Genomic DNA, 23,709 nt, shown 5'->3' with positions numbered 1-23,709 from the left:
TACCTCAGGAAAAATAATACCATTTCACCCTTTGAGTCTGAATAAATATGTTGTGAATTTCATTGTTGTTTTCTTTGGCTTTTTAGATCTTCTCTTAAAAAGAAAAAGGCTTCTGTTTTTTGCTGCTGTTGCTTTGTTTTGAGTTTTTATGTATCTCAGTTTCTTATTTTCAGTCAGCTATGTTAGATTCTTATTTACCTTCTACATCTCTGTGTTATTGACTTATTGGGTATATTTAGCTTCCAAAGACCCTTTAAAATTCTTAACTAATGAGTAAAAATCCTGTAACAAAATAATAAACAATTAATGTCGGTATCAGAAATTTTTTTCTAACATTAAGTTCGTTCATTTACTTCTTTTTTTTTTAATCTTTTCACACATGACTAATATACATCTTCTTTTACCTTTGTTGCAATATGGATTTAGTTTTTGTACGAAATGGTGAAAGGTTAGAAATCTGATAATCCATTACTTCTCAATTTAACTGTTGTTGTATCAATGGGGCAGTTATTAGAATCTCTTAGATTGTTGGTTGTTCTGGAATTGAAGGCTCTATAGTAGAATCTAACATGTAAATGCATATATATGTAATTCTTTAAATTCCAAGCTTTGATATCCATATTGAGTTGATAAAACTGTTTCTATTATCTACATTAACCCAAAGCAGTCTCTCATGTCATAACAAATGTATAAAAACCCAATCCAATTTAAGATAAGAGGTTATTGAGACAGCTCCTGTGCTTCGTTTTGGTTTGTTTGTTTTCTCATTTTCAGTCAGTTTTTTTTTTCCCTATGTCATTGTACTTTTTTTAACTTTTTAACCAGCAAATTGATATATGTTTGTTGTCTTAGAATTTCGTCTCTTTCTGATTTGAAATTGTGATTGTCCCAATGTTTTGATGGCGTAGTTTGCTCTTCTGCTTTTTTAGTAATCATTTTCTCGGAAAATGTGATCAGCAGGTTCAGTTTCTATAAGCTATAGATATGGATGTAGTAAATGTTGTTTGTGAGGATCTCGGGAAAATTTGTTCATGTTCTCATTGATATGTTGTTCATAATGTCAGCCATATTAATATGTGAAATTATGTGCGTTTGCAGGTGATTGTTTCGAGCAACAGATTAATTTCACTGACTGCAAGTACTAAATATGAGCAGTGATCCACTCATTATTTTCTTTCTTTCATTCTTTCTAGTGTTAATCTGTAATGTCAAAAATCCACAATGCATCCCAAGCAAACAAAACCAAAGACTTTCTATGGCTTTCTTTCTTTGCCTCACATAAATAGCGTTGGTGAGAGAGGTAGAGAGAAGTAGAAAGCGCAGGTCTACTTCTTTCCTCCGCAGAGTTTAGGGTTTAGGGAGGGAGGATCACCTTGCTAGATATGACAGTGTCAAGGTTGGTTTTTGATAGCTTTACTTTTTGGTTTGAGTGTATTATGTGTTTGATTTCGAAACTAGTTTGGATTTTAGGTGATTGAAATGAATTTTTGTCCTTGGAGTAAGGATTAGGGCACTGATGAACTTATTTTCTCTGTTTTCGCACCAAGTCACTATATTTGGTTCTGCATGCTGGGTTGTACTCTGCATCCAACAATCTACTTATGAATAATTGTATCATATTGTTTGCTTTGCGAAAGGAAAGCCTTTAATTTTTGGTCTGTTTACAGTTCCTAAGTTTTCATGTCTGCAGCAATAAAAGTTTTTATTATGTGAAAATATAATTAGAAAAGTGTGCAGGATTCTAAAAATTTAAGCATTTCTTGGACTTTACTTTGTGGCAGAATGCACATATGCATCCATGGCAGCAGATAAGCAGTAACCAATATTTCCAGTTTTGACATGAAAGTCACATCTCTGTTATTTAAAATTATAAATTAATGAGGAGAGATATCGAATTATGAGATAGACTTGATTCCACCTTTTGTACTTGAAAATTGTGAACAAAAGACTTTATATACATGCAATTTGTTTATGCTATTTACATTAGAGATTCTTGAAATGGTTGTTAGATTAGTGAAGTTCTTGAATTACTTATCTTCTTTACGCTCTAGGCATTAAAATATTCGTTATTGCCTGGCTGCAGCAGGGCAAGAAATGTTGTTGTTCCATTGGAAAGACTGCACCTACTATTGAAATTCAATTTGTGGCAATCTGTAATATTTGGTTCATGTTAGTTTTAAGTTTCGCTTTTGTACTGGTGAAAATTAAGGTTTATGTTCATTTTAATTAGTTTTAACTCAAAGCTTTTGATTCTGTTATCAGTTATGAAAATTAAGGGATTAGGCTGACTAAAAAAGTTATTACCCCCAAAATTTAAGAACCAAAGAACCAGTATTGCTTGCGAAACAGTTAAATCCCAATGCAGGTTCAGGTATGCCAGCCTGCCATGTAACATGGAAATAGAAAAGATTGGTCAAACAACTCAGAACCATGAAGAAATGAAACTGTTATATATAAACTAATTATAAGATCCAGAACTTCCATAAGACCCTGGAGAAAATTTTAACTTTAAGTAGGCAGTATAGATGTCAGCATCATACTAGAAGACCCTTGACATCCTTAAGTTGCAGTTTGCTCTCAGTAAAAACTTCATCAGCACTATCTTTTTTAAGCCTTTCTTTCACTCCAACTGACCCAGCCCTGTAGAAATTACAATGGAAAATTAAAGTAAGACTTCCAGAAATTTTCCTTTTGTCTATAAATGATTGTCATTTATTTTTAACATGGTAAGAGTCATATCATATTTTTTTATGCAATCTGGTATGTTGGGATTTTTTTTTGTTATATGCTACCTAGCATCTATGCAAATTCAACTTTGAGTAGGAGTGCTGTTTTGGGCTCTCGCTTGAGAGTACTAAGCTTGCTATTTTGGGAATACTCAATTGATATGATGTCTCCTTTTCTTAACATTTACATCATGTTCTCTTACTTTGCATTTCAGGAAGGTGGATACACTCTTGACTTTCCTACAACCTTGAATAGGAGTAAAGATTACTGTCCAAAGCCTGAGGTAAAATATTCTCAACCTCCCGGTGTGACTTTCCTATCTATGCTGAACTATTTATCTGATTTTGACCTCTACTTATTGTGCAGGAAATAGCCACTTTCAGTTTTGATGGTGCTGTACTTGGACAAATTCCTGCAAGTATGTGATATCGTCGTGTTGGATCTTCGGGCGAGGCTGCCAAGAAGAAAAAGAAGGGGAAAGATGCAAAAGGTTATTCCTGCTACTTTTGGTTTAAAGTAATTAGAAGTCTTCAGTTTATGCAATATTAGGTTCTTCATACAATTGTCTGTGATAGACTGGCATTACTCTTATTTTGGTGGAACCTATGAGAGACAAAGCATCCTAAACTTGAGTGTCAGTTAACAACAGTCTTCATTTATTTGTTGAACTCAGATTATCTAAGATCAAGTAAACTAAAGTTATATCTATATGCTTTATTTGTCTGTTCAGTAACATTGGCTTGATATTTTCTGGAAAAGGTGCCTTTCCAGAATATGCTGCGATGAGTCAGGATATCAGATTGCATGATACATTTTGACATTTGACACCATCTGTTTTCACCACTCATTATGTCTGCTCTCTGTGGTTGCTTATTATTTAATCAAGTTCTTTGTTACTCCATTTAGTTATAGACTTATAGGAAAGATTTCAGTATTTAGAGAATCATCATTGATTAAGTGTCATTTAATCCAATTCTTCATTTTTCATCTTCTGCATTATATTTGTGAATATATAGATCTCACTTCTTCATCTTGTCCTAGCAATTCAATCATACAAGCATAATGCATAGCTGAGGGCTTAATCTTGTAGTCCCTGCTCATTGATTCAAAAATCTCCCATCCACGTTCTGATAAACCTGAACAACGGCAAGCAGACAAAGACAACAAGAAATGTAACATGGTTGGGTATCATTCCTGCCTGAAGCATCTTCTCAAACATCTCAACAGCCTCATCACCCCAACCACGGTTACCATATCCAACAATCAAGGCATTCCAAGATATGATGTTGTTAGGCATCTGATCAAAAACATGACGAGCATCTTCTATCCTTCCCATTTGCTATAGAATTCCACCAGCGATGTGTTTGCCACTATGTCTAACCCAAAACTATAATGAAATAGACCTGCATGAGCTTGCTTCGCATGTTCTAACGAAGCCAACCTTGCACAGGTTCTTATGGTCATGGAAAAAGTAAAATGGTCCATCGGCACACCAGAATCACACATATCATAGTACATACTCAAAGCCTCCTCGCTGTAACCATGAAGTGCATAACCCACTATGATCGTATTCCATCCTACAATTGTCTTCGTCGACATCTCATCAAAAACACAGTGAGCATCTTCAATGCTCCCACACTGGCTATATATATCAATCCACTCACAAGACAGTGAGCATCTTCACACAACACGAATGAAACTGTCTCCCTGCAAAAATGAGTCCCAACCCAGCCGAAGATTGTGGCAAATATCCTCGACTCCTAATCAGAAAACTCCTCCCACATATCCAAAAACAACCCAAACGCCTCCATGAACTCTCCACAATCCACAAGACCCCCAATGATCGTGTTCCACTAAACCAAATTTCTCTCAGGCATTTCCTCAAACAGGTGGCGTGTATCAATCATCATCCCACATTTCACGTGCATAAGCAAAACCCTGGTCCTCATAGACTGATCCAACTCAAACCCATTACCAATCATATAACCTAACACCCTCTTCACTCCTCCAATTGATTTCAAGCTAATACAAGCACTCACTAAAGCATCATAAGTACTACTACCCACTTCATACCCACCTCTAGATTCCAAAAACTCAAACATTTCAAGTGCTTCCCTATACCTCTTATACAAACCAACTTCTTAATCTGACTACAAATCCCAGAACTGGGTACTGCAATCTGGGCCTCTTCTGGTTCCAAAGGTGCGACCTTTGGTTCCTCCTTAACCTCAGTTTTGGCGGGTATGGGCCTGGGCCGGGGCTTCAGCTGTTGCTCCACATATGAACAACACCTAATTTGGGAAAATGGGTTCCTCCATTTTGGGCTATTAAGGGAAAAACAGTAGCCAGAAAACAAAGATCTCTGCTTGGAAAACTTAGAATCTGAGAATGACAAGGGAAGCTAATGCTACATTGAATCTGGTCCAACGCTAAGCTTTGGTACCTTAACAGAGGAGCCTCCATGGTTGTGGGATCAAACAGTGGGGCTGAGAAAAGATGGTACCTTGGTCTTGTGTCTGTGTCTGGTTTTGGGAGTTTACGAGGATGAGTTGAAACGACGTCGTGAGATGGCTGAGAGTGGAGGGGGAATCATGGTCATGGTGTAAAGGGAAGTGTGGGGTTGGAAGAGGCTGTTGGGTTATCGGTGAGAATCAGCATTGGGATTTCCGCCGGAGAAGAAGCCGATGTGGGTGGTGGGTCACTTCAAATTTCTGTTTAGGAGGTGGTAGTTTCTGAAATATCTGCGCAGGCTAATCAGACAGGTGACAGGTGGCGGTACCTACTAATTTTGGCAATATATTTACTTATTTAGTATTAGGTAGATCCAAACGGAACCAAAGTGTTTTGACCAAAAGAACAAGGACTATGAGACTCACCTAAAATCATACAATGAATCAGAGTATTCAGTGTACTGAGATGTAATTGTACCAATAAGATTGGTGGATTACATTAAGTACATTTTTTTTATTAAGAAGAACTATCTATAAATATCAACGGTTGAGATCAGTTGGATTTGCTAGTTCACTTTGATGCATAGAAGAATTTTTCTTCGTTTCACAACAATAAATACACTAGTATCTTTCAAGAAAATTTTTAAGGCAAAAATAAAATTAATTTATCTAAGCTAGGGAGATACGTACGCTAATGCCAATCTTAATCAAACATAAAAGCAATAGTTATTGTAGATTTTGATTGGAATAAAACATTAGCTTTCAAATTTCTTGAAGCATTTAAGCTTGACAACAAACATGCCACCATTTCTTTAATTCGAAGGCAATAACCAAACTCATTAAAATTTGGCGATTGCCAACTCTTTAATCGTCTCTTATTAAAATTTGAGTCGGGAAATCACAAATTCGTGATTCGTTGAATTCAACTCCAAATTATTTTAAAGACTTTTCTTCTTTTGTGACCATTTAAGCTTGACAACAAACATGCCACCATTTCTTTAATTCAAAGGCAATAACCAAACTCATTAAAATTTGGCGATTGCCGACTCTTTAATCGTCTCTTATTAAAATTTGAGTGGAGAAGTCACAAATTCGTGATTCGTTGAATTCAGCTCCAAATTATTTTAGAGACTTCTCTTCTTTTGTGACCCTATTTAAAACTTTTTCCTAATGATGTTATTGCCATGTGGCCCATTTCTTGGATCACGGTCATCCATGCTTGCTTCTCTTTTGTTCCTATTAAGCTTTGACCCCATCATACTAAATGAAAATTATAAAACATTCATGTACTTGCAATATTTTGCTCGTGGAAAGTGAGATTCTTATTGCAATTTCCGGCCAACATGAATCTAAACTGAATGATTGGGACTTGGAAACATTTTCATCATCCTTTTTCTCTTTGGAGAAAAGAAAGTGAAGCAGAAACTAAAGAAGATGGCCGGACCTTCACTGATTCGATCAATTCCAGATGTGTTGTACACTACAACTAACATCCCAATCGATCAAAGAATGGATAGTTCCCCACGTCAACATGAACCATCCTCTAAATAAAGGGCCACGAGTAACACAAAATACAATCAGCAAATCTAAGTCCCCAAAGATGTATCATACTAACCATACCAATGCCAGATCTCAGCTTGTAAGCAGCACAGAGGCTCTAAAAGGGCTTATTCTATTCCTACCAACCATGCCATCCATAAGTTAATTCAAGATTAAAGGGAGATGCGTCAACATATAAAAAGGCAGCCTTAACAGAAAGCAAGGTTCAAGAGTACTCTACCTACGAGTGTTCTGATTTCTGAACCGTAAGATTTTTTAGGTAGAACAAGTACATCTAGAATCCAGAGAAGCTATTGTTAACCTCTACATTCTAAATATGTAATCATTTGAACACATACTTTTGGACTAATGAATTTTTACCTCCATAAACACATCAAACCACCCAACCATATGTGCAGGTGAAGTGAACCAGAAGAGGAACAAGAAAATCTTCGTCTGAAATGTGATAACCAAACGATTGCATGGGAGGGTTTTCAAAGATGAAACTCCTTATCACTACAAGGAGATGAATAATCGCAAGAGTAGAAAATGAAAAGGCTCAATCTTGCTTTTGAAAACCAGGGAGATGATAGAGAATCCAGTCCCCTATTACTAGCATAATAAATCATAGAAATGTATTCAAGCGAAAAGCTCAGAATAGGGTCACAATGTCGATCACTGGAATTCTAGTATGCATCTAATGACTGCCAGGAAATTAAGAACAGAAACTTGGTGTCATTACTTGGAGACGTTAACACTCTTCATAGCACCATCTAAAACTCTGCCTTGGGATCTGGATAAAACTACATGGGAAACGCTCACTAAATTCCTAAACTTGCCATTTAGTTAGTAAGTTGAGTTCATTATTCTATACATAATACTTCTATACATAATACTAGCTTAACTATAAGATTGGTTGCTTTATATAAAGTCAATCTTATTCGAAACATTTGAGCATTAGCACCTTCCGGTGTAACCTAGGAAATTTGTATTATCATATCATATCAATTAGCTAATCTGAACCAAATTAAATTACTTGGATCAAGCAAGATAAGTAAAACAATGCAGTGTGGTGCAAATATGAGTAGACAAAGCATATCATACCAGTCCGATCCCATGTTTGTTCCTTTTGGAATCAAATTTGAGTTTGCCTCATCAGTTCCCACTTATCAAACTGGGAAAGCTTCTTTATGTAAAAGCCAGGTGCCCAGATTACTGTCATCAGCAAGAATGAAAAAGTTTCCTGCTTTTATAAGTTTACAAAGCCAAGCAAGATGTAAGCTTCAACAATAACAGATATAGGGAATCATTGGGATGTTAATCACCATCCCAGATCACTAACTCTATAACTGAACCACTAAAAGAAATGCTCTAATCAAAGAAACAGATATTCAAGTATCCATCTTTCTCTGTCAAGGTCAGGACAGAACAAGTAGCTTTCTGTGCACAGGATATGGAGAAATGATTGAAGCTATACTCACCTCAGAGAAGAATCATAACCTATAAAATAGAAAAGGAAGCGAATAACAGCAGCAGTGGGGAACCAAATGAACAATCCATAATCAACAAAAGAAAAACTTATATAATCATAAAAGGAAAAGGAAATCAAATAAGGGATTGTCATATATTCCCCACTATAAACCAAGGGTATATAATCCTTAAAACTTATTCCATGAGCTAGCTTATTTAAAGACAACATTGCGCAGAAAGAGTGTCAACAGCAGGACAACTCTTGTCTGCAAATATGGCTACTCCTGTGTTCATAACTTAGCTCCCTATGGTTTCGTATCAACCATTTATTCCTACTTCTTGATCTTTTTGATCCTCCGAGGCCCCGGAACTTCCAATCTCCCAACAGAACACCCACACCTTGCTCGAAACACGAGCACTGCTCGCCCATTCGGCGGTGCCATCTTCTTAAGCTCAGCCTCCAGCTCCCGGTGGTGATCCCTCGGCAATTCAAACAGCCCCTTCTTGACTCCATCCTTACCTAACGCAGCCGAATTCTTCACACACTCCTCTGTCTCCAGCTGAATGTCAAACTCGGCTGCTTTTCGCAGGCCTTTGCAATCGGGATTCCCACATTTCCTACTGGTGCAGGCCAACAGAGCCCAAGCAGCCAATGCGGCACACAAAATGCTGAGCCCCATTGACCCATACACCAAGGGAGCATGAGAAACCTCCTCCCTCATCACATACATAACAATCCCAGCGATTTCGATCGTCTTGACGGAGATGATTTTCGCATACGGAAACATCAAAAACCCACAGGCGCCGATCACAGCAATGAACAAGACTACATCAATCACAGCCGATCGAGATCGATCGCAGGCCTGGGTTTTGGAGCAATTGGCAGAATTGGGCATCCTTCTGCTCCTCTGTACATGATTGGTCTGTTTAGATTTAACACCCGGGTCGATCAAGCTCATCGAATCAGACATGGGAGCGCTCTGGTCAACGGAGTTGCAGACCGAGATTGAGCTATGGAAATATACCATTTCAGATTGAAACCCAGAAAGGTTTTTTTTTTTGGTTCAACCGAATCCAATCAGCAAAATTCAGATCAGACCCCGAAATCAGATCGACCCAAAACTCAAAAGGACAAGAAATTCCAATCGCAACTGAGGATCGGACCTCCGTCGGTGCGGAAACAAATCGAAATCAATACCAAAAGTTCAAACAGACGAATCAAATTGAGAGACTTGATCGATCAATCGGGGCAGAGAAACGAATTGGATTAAGATGGAATGGGTGGGAAGAAGGCGAGGCCGGCTTGGGAGAAAAGCAGAGGAAGAAGAAGAAGAAGAAGAGGAGAAGACAAGGAAGGAGTCATCACCACTTCATTTTGTCCATGAACTAAACAACACTGCTTTCTCTATATGATGATGATGATGAGATGATAGAGCCTTCGTCGGTTTGTTTACACACGCTATGGGAACTCCAAGCGACACGTTAGAGTCGGGATTGCGTGGGCTCTTTTTCCATGATGGGCTTCATGATGTGTTTCTTGATTTTGTGGGGTATTTTTATGGGCTTCGCCCACTTTCTTCAATTGGAAAAATTGACTCTTTTAAAAAAATATGTAAAATGGAAACTCTTACCTCTTGGTTACTACTTTGGTCAAATTGTGACACAAGCATGACATGGCGGAAAACTTTCCATTATGGCGGAAAAAAAAGTCGTTTGAGATTTCATCTTTTATGAAACATATGATGGTGAAAAAAGTCTAGAAGATAGTTAAATTGAACAAACAAGTTAGGTGAGTCAACTTGTTGAGTTATACAACTTTTGGTTAATTCTATTTGATTGTACTATAGTATGTAGAATATAATATGTGTGTGAGATAAATTTTTACTGTAAGTTCTGACATTTTTATAATTCATCGAATAATGTGAATTTCGTTATTGATAACTCGTTTTATCATCATATCAGAATGTTATGGCATTAGATGAAAAGAAGAAGGAAAAAAAAAGTGGATACAATCAATATATAACTCATATATATAGAAAACATAACTCATTAATAATTGTCATCAACTCATGTAATTCTATTATTAGTCAGATTAGATATAAGTTGATACGATAAATATATAACTCGTGAATATGCTTATATGCGCATTTAAAATATTGTCACCATCTGCACTTGAATAAAGTGGTTGATATTTGACCACATAACCTATATTTGTAAGACGCATGCTTGACATATGTGAACTACAAATGAATACCACAAATTATGTTGCTCTAATAAGAAATAAAAGTCCTGTGAGTTTATAATGTACAAATTTGATACATCCTCATAAACCGTGAGATCACGTTGCTTTTATTCCATTTATACATGAACAAATTAATTTCTGTTCCACTAATAATTTAATAAATAAAAGTCTCTGGTCATGTATTTTTAGATGCTTACGTAATATGAAATAGAAAAAATTAACCCATTTAGTGGGGTTTGGTCAATTTGATCAAACAATTAAGATAGTGATTTAATTGTCTACTCAAGAAGACCTAGCTACTTGGTGGTGCCTTATTTCTACGGAAATTATCATGCCAAACAAGCAAACAATTCATGCGGAATTTTGACATTATAGCATTTTACGCGTTAGGCAATCTCTTATATGTGGTGAAATAGAAATGCCCAAAGAATATCTGAGGTTTTCATGAACCACAATGCAAGTCATTGCCATATTTTTCAACCAAATCAATTGACGAGCCGTGTTGGCCTTAAAAATTTTCTCTAGTGCTCAAGTCATGGCACCAATCAAGTCAAACGTAATGGTGCATAACGATAGATGATGCGTTAGGAAACAAGTGAAAGTGCTAGCGTGAACATGATGACTGTATAGATACGAATTTCGGATTTGGTATGGAAATGTTGTGTTTCTAAAAAAAAGTAGTGTTTGTCGTATTTTAAAAATAAGTGCGGTTGTGAAATAAAACTAAAAGCACTGCATATTCAATCTATAGTTTCATCTAAAGTTTAAATATAATAACATGAAATTTGACCATAAATTCTGGCACAATAGCACTTAACTATCTGGAGAACACAAATGATCCATAACAACGATAAAAATACACATCGAATTTAGCCAAGAAGATGTTACGATTGTGTTGGTATAAGCCAAGAAGCTCATGAATCATAAAGTTTTCCTTCTTTTATACTCACTAAGCAAGCCGATAGGTCATAATTTGTTAATTCCAACTCAATCTCTTCTCCAGAGTGACCAGAGAGGAGAGAACCCTAGGAGAGCCTCCGACTCCAACTACTGTCTGTAGTCTGTACTCTGTACTATTAAATCACTATTCATTATGTATAAATGGGCTATTTTATTCTGGCTAATTTATATCTCATGGATGGAACCCCAATATGTGATCCATTAATTGGGCTTCATGAGTTTAATATACTATTATGGGCTTCTCTGGTGTTTTGGGCTTTTGTATATAAAACTATTTTATCAAATAAAATCAGGGTACTTTCCGATCCAAAAAAATAAATAAAAAATCAGGGTACTGTTTTTATGCTAATTCTTTATTAGCGACCCTATGTAATCGAACATTTTACTACTTTCTAGGTGGGGCGCTCTACGTTTGACGTGGCGCTTTTTCATCTACTTTTTCCTCGTCTGATTACTTTATCTTATTTTCTAATATACCTATGTAACCTGTTTTTCCACGCTAATGTTTTTATATTAGTTTTTTTGTTTGTTAAAACTTAAAATTTAACACTAAACATTTTATTATCATAGATTCATAGGTTATCCTCCGAACAAATATACAACAAATATAAATTTATATGTAGATGAGTATATATTTTAACCTAAAGCTAAAAACTTATAGAATCACTAAAGTGTACGACTTATCAATACGAAACGACTGATTTCACTATTGTATTACTTGTTCACTGTTGATTTTTTCTTGGTGGTGACTCAATGTCAGATGATTCCTTACACATTGCACAATTTATTTTCTCTATAACAACTTGGCCTACGTGTACCTATAAAGCATTGCTTAGATAGGTAGATTTGTACTGCATTCTATTACGAATTCAATTTCGACACGTAAGTTAAATAATTTGACTATGAATATTCACCTAATAACATCTTCACGTCCATTGTTTTATATGTGTTTTTGTACAACATGTGCATAGTACACAATAAAAATTCAAGCGCTTTATACATATAAACTACAAAAACTATCATGACTCGATATGAGAATAACCGAAACAACCAATATATTATCTAATTCATAAATATCATTTTTCATAATTCGCCTTTACATTTTCAGATTTATACGAAACCAAATTACTCTAACTCGTCGGTAATCAATTTTTCCATAGATCGAGTGACGCGAGCTGTGATGTAGCAGCCGAGGAACTGGCGCTATCTTCGGGCTATCCTGAACGTAAAAGGGTAAAGACGCTGACTAGGATTATCGACGACTTATAATGTGGAAAAAGGGTCCCAAAATCCTTGACGTGACTAAAAGTCTAAAATGCCCCGACCGGGGGAGGCAAAAGGGAAGCACAGAAAAACAGAATCAAAAATCTTTCCGAGGCCACAAGCACAACTTGTGGCTCACAATCTCCCTCCCCGGATGACGTGTCACACCACCACCTCCTCTTTCCAACAAAAAAAAAAAAAACACAGTTTTCAATCAAAGAGGCAGAAAAGCAACGTGTCAGATCTCTTTTTCTCTCTCTGAGAATTTTGATTTTTGTTGTCAAAAAGAATAAAAAGGAGGAGGAGGAGGAAAAAAAGGGAGAGAGGAGTTTTTTAGTAGCACCGAAAATGTCGGAGGGGAGGGACCCGGCGATCAAGCTTTTCGGGAAGACGATTCCGCTGACGGAGGTCCCGCCGTTGCTGAGTGAATCCACCGTCCCGGCGGCAGAGGAAGTCGTCGCGGCTCCGGATCCGGGTTCGGATGCTGACCGTGTTTCGTCTTCGTCCAACTCGTCCTCGCCTGGAGGAGGAGGAGGAGAAGTCAATGATAATAAAGACGGTGAAGAAGAGAAAGAGGTCAATAAGGTATGAGCTTTTTGGGTAGCCGGACTTTTGTTTTCCGGGAAAGAGCTATTGAAATGGGGGTTGGGCTTGGTTTCTGGGTTTTGATTGATTTTGTGGGATTGATTTCAGCTCTGGGTGGTTTTTTGTTTATAAAGATTGCATCTTTGGATGTGTTTTTGGAGGATTTGATTTGGGTGTTTAATACGGGTTCTTGTTCTTTTGAGAATCCAAGTTTTGTATTAGGTATTGATTTTTTTATTGCTTGTGAGGAAAATTTCAGGGGTTTATCTTGATGGGTTAAGATGATTCAACCAAATTTGTTTCTTTCTGTTTTTCTTTGCTTTGCTACTGATGATTCAACTTTCAAGCAAGCAGCTTTTGTAGTTCGTTTGAAAAATTTGCTATTTCATTCCCAGGAAAGTTAGTTGAGCTTTTATGAGTGGATTTCCTTTCGGGTTTTGATAGCTTCGGGTTGGGTTATGTTGGCTATTCCAACAAGTTTATCAGTTTTCTAATCCTACCCTGTTACCTTTGTACTTTTGGACTGATCTTTGACTTGTGTTAGTTATCTCTAGATTTAGCCCTGCATTCTCTGAAAACTTGGATGATGATGATGATGAATTTCGAGTGCTATTTCACTGTCTGTTTCTGCATAGTGGCTTCAAATTCTTGAACTGGCTACACAGATTGCTACGATGTTTACTTGTTGAGTCCTCCCTGGGTTTCACTGTATTCTTTTGTGCTATTTCTTTCCACTCATCCTGAGGTCATAGCTAAAAGTGTGTAGTTCTTAACATGAGTGGTTTACAAGATATTGGTTTCGGTTACTTCACATTATTGATTAGTGTCGGTAGAACTAGGAATATCAACTCTTTCCTAAATATGTCCTTGACTCCTTATCTCAAAATTGACTGAATATGGTTTGGAACGAAGGCAAAAAGTTCAAAATGGAGAGTTGGATTTAACATAGCTATGAAACCTAGAGTCTAGTGGATCATTCAGTTTAGTTTCAGACTATTTGTTTGTGTTTTAATGATAAGAAAGGGTGAATGGAATTGTGGGAAGTTTATACTTTAGGAACAATAATTTGAAACTCATTGGTCGATTGAATTTCTCATCAGGACACATTGGGAGAAAAAGCAATTCAGAATAAAGAGGGAGATGAAGTCCTACCTTTATCTTCTAAAGAGTTGATGAATCCAGACGCAGCATCAAGAATAGGTGAAAGTCCTAAAGCACCCGTTGACAAGGAGACTGCTGCACTCAAAACTTTGAAGGCCGAAGAAGAACAGAGCGAGACAAGTAATTCACAAGAAAAGACCCTGAAGAAGCCAGACAAAATTATTCCATGCCCCCGCTGTAATAGCATGGACACCAAGTTCTGTTACTACAACAACTACAATGTCAACCAACCCAGGCACTTCTGCAAAAACTGCCAGAGATATTGGACAGCTGGTGGGACTATGAGAAATGTGCCAGTGGGTGCTGGTCGTCGTAAGAATAAGAATACCCCTTCTCAGTATCGCCACATAACTGTCTCTGAAGCTCACCCGAATACTCGACCTGATGTTCACCATCCTTCAGTACAATCTAATGGCACTGTCCTGACATTTTGCTCAGACACGCCCCTTTGCGAGTCAATGACCTCTGTTCTTCAGCTTGCTGATAAGAACTTACAGAACCGTACTCCCAATGGATTTCACAAATCAGAAGGATTAGTTGTTCCAGCTTCTTATGGGGGCGGAGTAAATGGAGATGATCATTCGAATAGGTCTACGGTCACAGATTCAAATTCAAAGGACGAGACATCCAAACCGGGGCCACAAGAGCAAGTTATGCAGAATTATCCTGGCTTCCCGCCTCAAATACCATGCTTTCCTGGTGCTCCTTGGCCTTACCCGTGGAACCCTGCTCAATGGAGCTCTCCAGTAAGTCCACCTGCTTTCTGCCCTCCAGGGTATCCTATGCCCTTTTACCCTGCAGCCGCTTATTGGGGTTGTGCTGTACAAGGCACTTGGAACATGCCTTGGCTTCCTCAGCCATCATCTCCAAACCAAACTGCTCCAAGTTCTGGTTCTAACTCTCCGACTTTGGGGAAACATTCAAGGGATGAGAACCCTCTGAAACAAACCAGCTCTGAGGAAGAGGAGACAACAAAAGAAAAGAAGGCCGAGAGATGCCTTTGGATTCCGAAAACATTGAGGATTGATGACCCAGGAGAAGCAGCAAGAAGCTCTATATGGGCAACATTGGGGATTAAGAACGATAAAGCTGATTCGATTAGCAGTGGGGGACTCTTTAAGGCCTTCCGGTCGAAGGGTGATGAAAAGAATCACATAGCAGAAGCCTCTCCGGTCTTACAAGCCAATCCAGCTGCATTATCTAGGTCACTCAAGTTCCAAGAGAGCTCATGAATATGGTAAGTTTAGGATTTAGGAGCTCAAGATTAGCAGTTGTCTTTGTTTCAAGTGGCGCAGACAATTCAGCGATGTTCAACTGCTCCTCACAAAATGACACCACCTCTCTACACGTGGGAAACCCATCCAAATGCCGAAGCTGTCAATGGTGGGAGAGGGTAGGAGGATTCCCCAGCCTTGTGTCTTGGAGCTGTGAGCCATCTTACTTTAGCTGAAATAGCCACTTATTTTTCCCTCTGAGTGCTATAATGAACATTTGCAATTTGTTTTCAGTTAGATGGATTGCTGAGTTGGTGTACATATATTTACCTGTAAAAGTAATAGTGAGAACTAGAACTAGAACAGATCGGGTTTGTGTAGCAAAATCCCAAATGTACTTAAATAATTTGGGGATTTTAAATGAGACTTCCTGTTTATTTATGTTTCTAGTTAGAGCTAAATCCACTATTTGGTAGCATAATGGTGGAATTTTTCAGAATCTTTCAATGAGTTCGGCAGAGTCTGGTACGGCATTTATCTCGGCTTGAATACAATTGAAAGGAAAACTAAAAGCTTTTATAGATTTACGTATATCCACTTGAGTGTGAAAGAGAAAGAGGCTGCTGGGGATGGATCCAGTTGTTGGCTAAAATTTAGAGGTTGAAAAAGACTGGAGGGACACCAAATCAGATGGCTATGAATTGAATCGAGACCAGGGAAAGTACATGTTCCCTTTCTCCATTAGACGGAAATTCAAACCAAAACCAGAGCACTAAAAGCTGGAAAGTCGATCTTAAAGTTTCCCCTTTCCCCTTTCCCCTTTCCCCTTTCCCCTTTCATCCTTCCCCTTTTTTTCCATTTACTATTTGCTTTCTCTCTTAGAAGATTGAAGCATGCACCCAGCTCAAAAGAAGATCTCTTTTTCTTTTTTTTTGGATAAAAAGAGAAGATCTTTTCAAATGCAAAAGAAAGTTGCACTTTTTTTATTCTACATACCACAACTTATGCATGCTGGGAAAGGAAAACTGAGTTCATGAATAACCTGCAAACCATATTGACGTTTATATAATTGTCGAAATCAAACTAACACGTATGTGACTGTAAAGAGTAAAGAGGTTTTAGGCCAAGAATGAAAGAGACATAAAAGTGTAGGATACTTTTTGGTTATTTTGGTGAAAGGTTGACCACAAATGCTTGGATGGCTTGGGATGGTTTTGGCTTGGGGACCCGATTGCATGTGGTGCTGTTGAACCATTTTGCTTCCTCTCCCTTTCGAATTTTCATTGTCATTTTACAAGGTTGTTGTCTATTGATTGTATAAAGATTTTCTAGGTTGAAGTTGAGGGTCAATTTAAGGCAATATAATTATTATAATCTACATAAAGAGGTGGAGTTCATTGAAGACATGCATTGTTAAATTCTGGCCTCTCAACAGTTATCTACCTAGCTATATATCTGAATTGCATGATTTTGATTCAAAGTACCCAATGAATGTGGTTCTCCTTCAATGTTCTTTGTTTCTTAATCTAATGGCATGGTAAGCAGAGCCGGTTCTAGGTTAAGGTGGATTAAGTCTAGGCGTACATCAGCACATGATCCTCAACTGAATGAGCCCTAAAAGTTTGTGTGTGTGTATGTGTGTATATATAGACAATATCATTTGGATGAATGACTTATATATAGGTAAAATTTAACAAGAAAATAAAAAGATATGTACTTGTTCATTGTGAACAAGTAGTCGACAAAACTCATAAAAAATAAAATAAAAAAGGCACACTTTTATATTAATGAGCTTGATGTATTAATGCTTCATGTTACATGACATCATCTTAGCTATTAATGTCTCACTAAAGCTCTAATTTCTTTTAAGTTGTTACTAAGACTCTATTTATTAATGTACTAATATTAAAAATAAACTATCTATTTATTCTCAATGTGAAAACGGAAAATAAAAGGTAAAAATCTATACGTTAACAACAGTTTGTAAGGAGTTCATAAAATGATATTTCAAATTATGAAGAGTGAGTTATTGTTATGGGGTCAAAATTCATCATATATGAAGAGTTGATAATAGCCACTTCCTTCTAGTGGCTAGTATAATTTTCTGATATCAATTAAACATCACAGCTAAATTTATCGAATGTTAGTTTGATACAAATTCAAGTTCATTTCTCTTAAAAATTTTAGAGGATATATAGCCCTATCTTGTTTTGGTACAAATGGATTCTCCTGTGTGTGAGAGTAATACTAGTAACGACTTGATCTTCCTCTTACCTTTACTCATGTTTGTCTAAAATGGGTTAGCCAAATGTTAAAGAAGCTTCTAGCTATTAGGATTCCATCTTTCCTGGTTCTTAAGATAATTAAAGCAACTACTAGTTAAGCAGGAGACCTGAAAGGCTCTCTATATATATAATAATTAGTAAACCAGTTTCTGGTTTGGCACACTTTCACATTATAATTATAATACATTGTTTTGTTTACAGATTAGAGCTACAAACCATTGGGATTGGGAATTGCAAAGTCAACTCATCGTGCCTGGTTCTTTCCAAGTCATTAAGGTGTAAACAGTAAGTTAATCCTTAACTAATTACTGTTAATTGATTCAAAAGGACTTCTACCTCTTAATTTGCTTGTCCCCTCCTCCCTTGAATATTGTATGTCCTTCTATCAATTAGTAAACCAGAGAAATATTGATTAGTAGTATGAACTATGAACTAACAGACAGCTTTATATTTTATATGGTACTGAAAGAAAAATTCTAGTTTATAAGTACCAGGCCATGGCCACCCATTTAGCTCAACTATGATGAGGTAGAAAATAAAGGGTTTCATTCTGCATTTTCCTAATCAGTTCTTCACTAAATGAGCGTCAGGTGCATCGATCATATGCATTATAAAAATGAAAATGAATAAAACAAGGCTAATGAACCAGGAATAAACAAATAGCATGAAGCAGATTCATGGGGGGATCGAAATGGGAAGCTTCACTTTGCCTGAAAAGCAAGAAACACAAAGCTGGGTCATTAATGGGAAAAGCCAATCGTGAAGCCTTGTTTACTATGTGCACAGAGTTTGATTAGCATTAGGATTATACAATCCATGGTAAAAGCTTGTTTAAACAAAAAGAAAAGCAAAGAACATTAAGGTACTTGGGGGATTACTTAATCGAACGTGCGTGCACGAACTGGAAGAGATTTATGATCGTAATCCACATGCAGTCACTACATATAAGTGCAATTAGTGATTTTTATTCTCTTTAAAATTATTGATTAGTTGCTAGATAGTCTACTATCACTTTCTGTTTTATTTATTGGTGAGCCGTGACCTGTTGGTTAGCTAGCTTAACTAACAATGTAGAGGTCACAGATTCAAATCACACTGATATCAGAGATGGGCTAGGGTGGAGAGTGTCATTATTGTCAAGAATCCAAAAATCACTTTCTACTTCACTAATTAGGTACTAATTTTATGTCATCTAACTTGATTGCGATGTTTCCCCCACCGACATCAAATTAACAATGACAAAAAAATGAAGTCAACTTCCATGAAAAAAAGAAGTCAACTCTCAGGTGTCTGGGATTCACCAAAGTTTAATTAGTCTATTGATTTGAGATAATACCTATCATGAAAATGACGGGTTTATTTGGACTTAAAAAAGATTGTGGTAGTAGTAATCCCAAAATATTTTCCAGGTTGCTAGGAACTTATTGATTGCTATTGTTTCCTCCTGCCTCATTGATATCAACTTTACCGAGAACTAGTAGTGCTAACTGCTAGGTGAAGTTTTTTGTTAAATTTTCGGTTATGAAACTTAATATTTCGGAGCATAATAATATGAAATTTTCGAGCTTTAAAGTTAATAACTTTTTTTTTAGCACACCTTCGAGGCTCCGAGTTAACTAGTGCCGTTATCGATCTTCATCCATCTGGCATTAGCTTGCATCAAAATGAGTAACCATGCATTGCCTATATTATTATATTTTAATGTTATTTTCCCTATATTTAGAAGAAAAAAAAATTTTGAGAGACAAAATTTAGAAAGGGGCCGTGACCACTTACCCAATTTTAGATAAAAAATTGCCCACTTACTCCACCAAGAGTTATTTAACCCAATTTACCCAATCTAGAATCTATGGACAATATTGCCCTCATACTCTCTCTCTCTCTCTCGACTCCCATCAACCTCTCTCCTCCCCTTGCTTCTGGAAAGCCCTCGTCGGAATTCGAATCGGACCCACCGGCCACTGTCGTCGGCGATCTCTGAGTCTGCGACCTCCGCTTCTTCTTCCTCGCCTTCCTCCTACTCCAACTCACTGCTTCTTCCTCTTCACCAACTCGTTCTCCCCAGCCAGATTCCGATTCACCATCTCCATCCTCCGATTCACCTTCACCCTCCAAGATCCGCGACCTCGCCCGCCACGTCAGCGCCAAGGTCTTAAAAGCTAGATCAAAGTCTGGGAGGCTCCGGTGAGGAGGCTGGATCGGAAGCCGGAATGCAGGCGGTTGGGATCGGTGCTGCAGATGACTCCGGTGAAGGGGAGGCGGTGCTGCAGTTACTTATGGGCTGGCGGAGACGAAGGACGATCTGGTGGGTAGGACGTCGAGAATTTTTTTTTTTTTTTTTTTAATTTTGATGGTCTACTGGGGGGCAGTAGACACATTATTGGCCCCCAGTAGACTTTGATACGGGGGACAGGGATCACTATAGTGTGGTGTTTTGATAAGTTACATGTTGTTTTCTGTGTATTAAAGTCAAATTATCTGTGAATCCTACAAAAATGTGCATTTTTTGTGGTCTATTGGGAGGCAGTAGAGACATTGGACTTTGTATTGGGAGGCAGTAATATGATTACTGGAGGGCAGTAATATGATTACAAATTGATCAATTGTTCCTGTAGTGTATTCATTTTGGTTTTTGGAGTTCATACAATTCACTGGACGGCAATAATATGATTTTTGGGAGGCAATAATATAATTACTGGGGGGCAGTAATATGATTACTGGGGGGCAGTAATATGATTACTGGGGGGCAATAATAGCCGGATTCCGGTCACCGGTCGCCGGAACCCGGTCACCGTTTGCCAGAGTCCGGTCGCCGGTCGCCGGAGACCGCGCCGGCCACTTGTCACCGGAGCACATCAAGGTGGATGATGACTTCTCTCTCTAAGTGAGAAAGAAGGAGAGGGCAAAAAAGTCTCAAAAAAAAAGGAAAAAGAATTAATTGGGTAAATGGGAAATAATCCCTTAGAGTGTTTTGGGTAAATGGGGTTAAAAAACAGTTGGTGGAGCAAGTGGGCAATTTTTAGCCTAAAATTAGGTAAATGATCATTTTCCCATTTAGAAATATAGGTAGCAGATGGGGGATATTAAATACTCTCTTATCACAATCATCGAAATTAGGCGTTACCCTATTTCTATTCCTTATATAATCTCATCTTTCTTCTATTATTTCTCTGAAAGCTGAAACCCTATAATTGATCTGTACTCTGTAGTGGAAAGACAGGTTGAGTACAAATAGAATCCTTGAAAAAATCAAACATCTTGACACTTTTATCTCTTTACAGCAGGATTCTGTTACATTTTTTGTGTACTTGAGAGCCTCTTGGAGTCTTTGTCAGATCTGAAAACTTTAAGGCGGTTAGTTCGAAAGTCGAGAACTTTTTCTCTCTACCTCTCTCAGTTCACGAATTCCATCAAAACCCAGAAGATTTTCACAATTCTGAGAGCTACCCATTTCTCAGAACAGTGCCAGAAATGATGGGTCGGCCTTGGTTTCTCAGAGTTCTCACAGTTTCATGCTTTCTGGCTCTCTTTTTCTCTCAAGGTATTACCAACACTTACCAGTTATTGCACCAGTTTCATGTTTTTCCAGTTCAAAGGACCAATTTTGATTGGTGGCGTAACATTTTGTTTAGGATTTGGGAGAAACTTGATTGAGAGAGGTGATCAGCATGAGGACTCTTCATTCCAAACAGAGGTTTGATTATCTTGTTCCCTATATTTTTCTTTTTCTTTTGGTATTTAGTTTGGTGTTTTGGGCAAATGAACAATTTTGTGCTTGTTTACCAGGAAATTGATCCAAGTGTAAGGAAGCTGTATGAAGTGATGGACTATCCAGATCCAGAGCCAAATGTGAACCCAAGAACAGGGAACCTCTTCACCCCTCCTCCTCAGCCCAACTAAGATCATCATTATCAACAATTTGTTGCTAGAAATAAACTCATGTGATGATCACCATGAATGTATTTTTGTTTGCAGTGTAGTTCATGATTATTATAACATCTTAGTTCAATTCATAGTTCCCAATCTGTCAACTTTAATATGTTTAGCTTTGTTCAGCGCTGAATGTTTATTTTCAATGTTCTTTTTATTGGATGTGTGATTATGACACTGCTATTTCAGAAATTACAGAAGGCTTGATTATATCAACTATGCAATCTTTTTTTTGTTTTTTTCGATGACAGCTATGCAATCTATTGGCTTTGGATTAGATTTGACACTAATCTAATCCGATAACAATGAGAAGGAATTGAATGTTAAGTGTGACTGTGTGATAGTGATGGCCAATATAAAAATATTTGACTCTATCCCATGAGGTACCATTTGACTTTACTTTGAGGTGTGATCCCAGAATTCAACCCAGTAGTGAATGCATGGAAGAATTAGGAGTGAAAAACAAAAAAAGAAAAGGAGACAATGCCATAGCCCACAAGCCAAGTGCAGACGTGCAATGGCTTATCTACAATTATTATATATTTCACTTAGTAGCTCACTTGGATCTTCACATTGTAGTTTATGCTAGCTGCAGCCTGCACAGTAGATACTGTCTGAGGTTCCGCGATCATGCCCCTTTTGCACTGGCATTAGGGCAGGTCATGTTGTAATGATCCTGTCATGGTTCTCCGACTGTAATTTCGAAAAGTGATTGCGAGCGAGCCCAATTTAATTCATTAACTGGTTGGATTCGACATTACTAAAGCATTGGGTGCTCATAGTTGTTCATATCCGGTAAGCTTGTGGAGATGATTTCTCCAAGAAAATGTCTAACATCTGAGCAATACTAAAGACATCCATTCAGGATTTGGTTCACTCATGAAGTTTCTTGGACAATAATCTTCTTAATATGAATGGTATCAGTGTCAAGCTGAAGCCCAGTTTGTGTCCAGATTAGACAATTTAGTTAATGGTCCATTTTTTGTACACAGCCCAATAGCCCATATCATCTAGGCTGAAAAGCCATAAAGCATCTCAATTCGAAAGTGTCAATTTCAGTCCACATCTTTAATTTTGTCCAAAAGCTTGCTTATGTAAATTTTGTTTTACAGTCAACGGCCCAAAACGAGAGAAATTGACTCATAGCAAGTTTCTAAGCTTCGAAGTCATGATTTTAACAGAAGTTCAATGAAATTAGAATTTCGATTAAGAATGGTAATGGTGTGCTTTTAGAAGAATTTTAGGATTACATGAGTAACATTGGCAACCATCTTCTGACCATGGGAATGGCTAACGTATGAAAATACTGTATTGTACCGTTAATGGTGGAAATTGATCCTAAAGTTATTAGTTATGGAGAATGAAATTCACACTTCATAATCTACAATCTATTCTATTTCTTTCATTATTTTAGTTAGAATTCTTATAAAAATAAAAAATAAATAGATTTAAAGTTACTAAAAATAAAAACATAGTGTAGATTGTAAAATAAAAAATGTGAACTTCACTTCTTGAAATTATTACTATAAGTCATAATTTGCACACCGGCTCATTTTAACATAAGTTCAATAAAATTAAAAATTTAGACTAAAATTAGTGAACGTGCTCTAAAAGTGCGGTTAGGCCGCTCAAAAAAAAGAAAGTGCGGTTAGGGTAGGCTTGCCACCAATTACACGCAGAGGACCGCTCAAGACCCCAGACCATGGCTTCCCTTCTCGCACGTCTGAATCAATGACTTGTGTGGAAAGGCTACACACTTCAGATTCCAGGAGACTCGATGACAATTTCCTTAGCAGGCGTCTATAATTGACTTTGTTAACGTCCATATGGTGCTTTGCTAACTTGTCACAGACAAAGACAGTTAACCCAAACGTAAAAACCAT

General features: G+C 37.4%; 2 protein-coding genes, 1 long non-coding RNA gene and 1 pseudogene across 3 annotated transcripts; 2 read left to right on the top strand and 2 right to left on the bottom strand.

Annotated features, from left to right (window-relative positions):
* The first annotated feature begins 815 nt into the window (after positions 1 to 815).
* LOC121048838 lies at positions 816 to 3,420 on the top strand. The gene is made up of 3 exons (XR_005806907.1): positions 816 to 1,396; positions 2,942 to 3,010; positions 3,094 to 3,420. It is a non-coding gene; the product is annotated as an uncharacterized LOC121048838 (long non-coding RNA).
* Positions 3,421 to 3,462: 42 nt separating this feature from the next.
* LOC112185190 lies at positions 3,463 to 5,592 on the bottom strand (annotated as a pseudogene).
* Positions 5,593 to 8,275: 2,683 nt separating this feature from the next.
* Positions 8,276 to 9,714, bottom strand: LOC112187864 (uncharacterized protein At5g19025). Its single transcript, XM_024326820.2, has one exon. It carries the CDS (start codon positions 9,212 to 9,214, stop codon positions 8,519 to 8,521), a length of 696 nt encoding a protein of 231 aa, XP_024182588.1. The 5' UTR covers positions 9,215 to 9,714; the 3' UTR covers positions 8,276 to 8,518.
* Positions 9,715 to 12,853: 3,139 nt separating this feature from the next.
* Positions 12,854 to 16,079, top strand: LOC112186800 (cyclic dof factor 2). The gene is made up of 2 exons (XM_024325318.2): positions 12,854 to 13,236; positions 14,337 to 16,079. The coding sequence occupies exons 1-2, from the start codon at positions 13,000 to 13,002 to the stop codon at positions 15,627 to 15,629; spliced, it is 1,530 nt and encodes a 509-aa protein (XP_024181086.1). The 5' UTR covers positions 12,854 to 12,999; the 3' UTR covers positions 15,630 to 16,079.
* The last annotated feature ends 7,630 nt before the right edge of the window (positions 16,080 to 23,709 follow it).

The sequence above is a fragment of the Rosa chinensis genome, chromosome 2 (assembly GCF_002994745.2).
Source record: "Rosa chinensis cultivar Old Blush chromosome 2, RchiOBHm-V2, whole genome shotgun sequence".
Classification (NCBI taxonomy): Eukaryota; Viridiplantae; Streptophyta; class Magnoliopsida; order Rosales; family Rosaceae; genus Rosa; species Rosa chinensis.
This window is presented reverse-complemented; position numbering and strand designations above follow the sequence as displayed.

What these genes read in the sequence shown, in the direction of transcription:
- LOC112187864 (XM_024326820.2), bottom strand. Translation starts at nt 9,214, where the DNA reads ATGGTATATTTCCATAGCTCAATCTCGGTCTGCAACTCCGTTGACCAG.
- LOC112186800 (XM_024325318.2), top strand. Translation starts at nt 13,000, where the DNA reads ATGTCGGAGGGGAGGGACCCGGCGATCAAGCTTTTCGGGAAGACGATT. An exon ending in AAGAGAAAGAGGTCAATAAG is followed by an intron (nt 13,237 to 14,336) that starts GTATGAGCTTTT and finishes ATTTCTCATCAG; the next exon opens with GACACATTGGGAGAAAAAGC.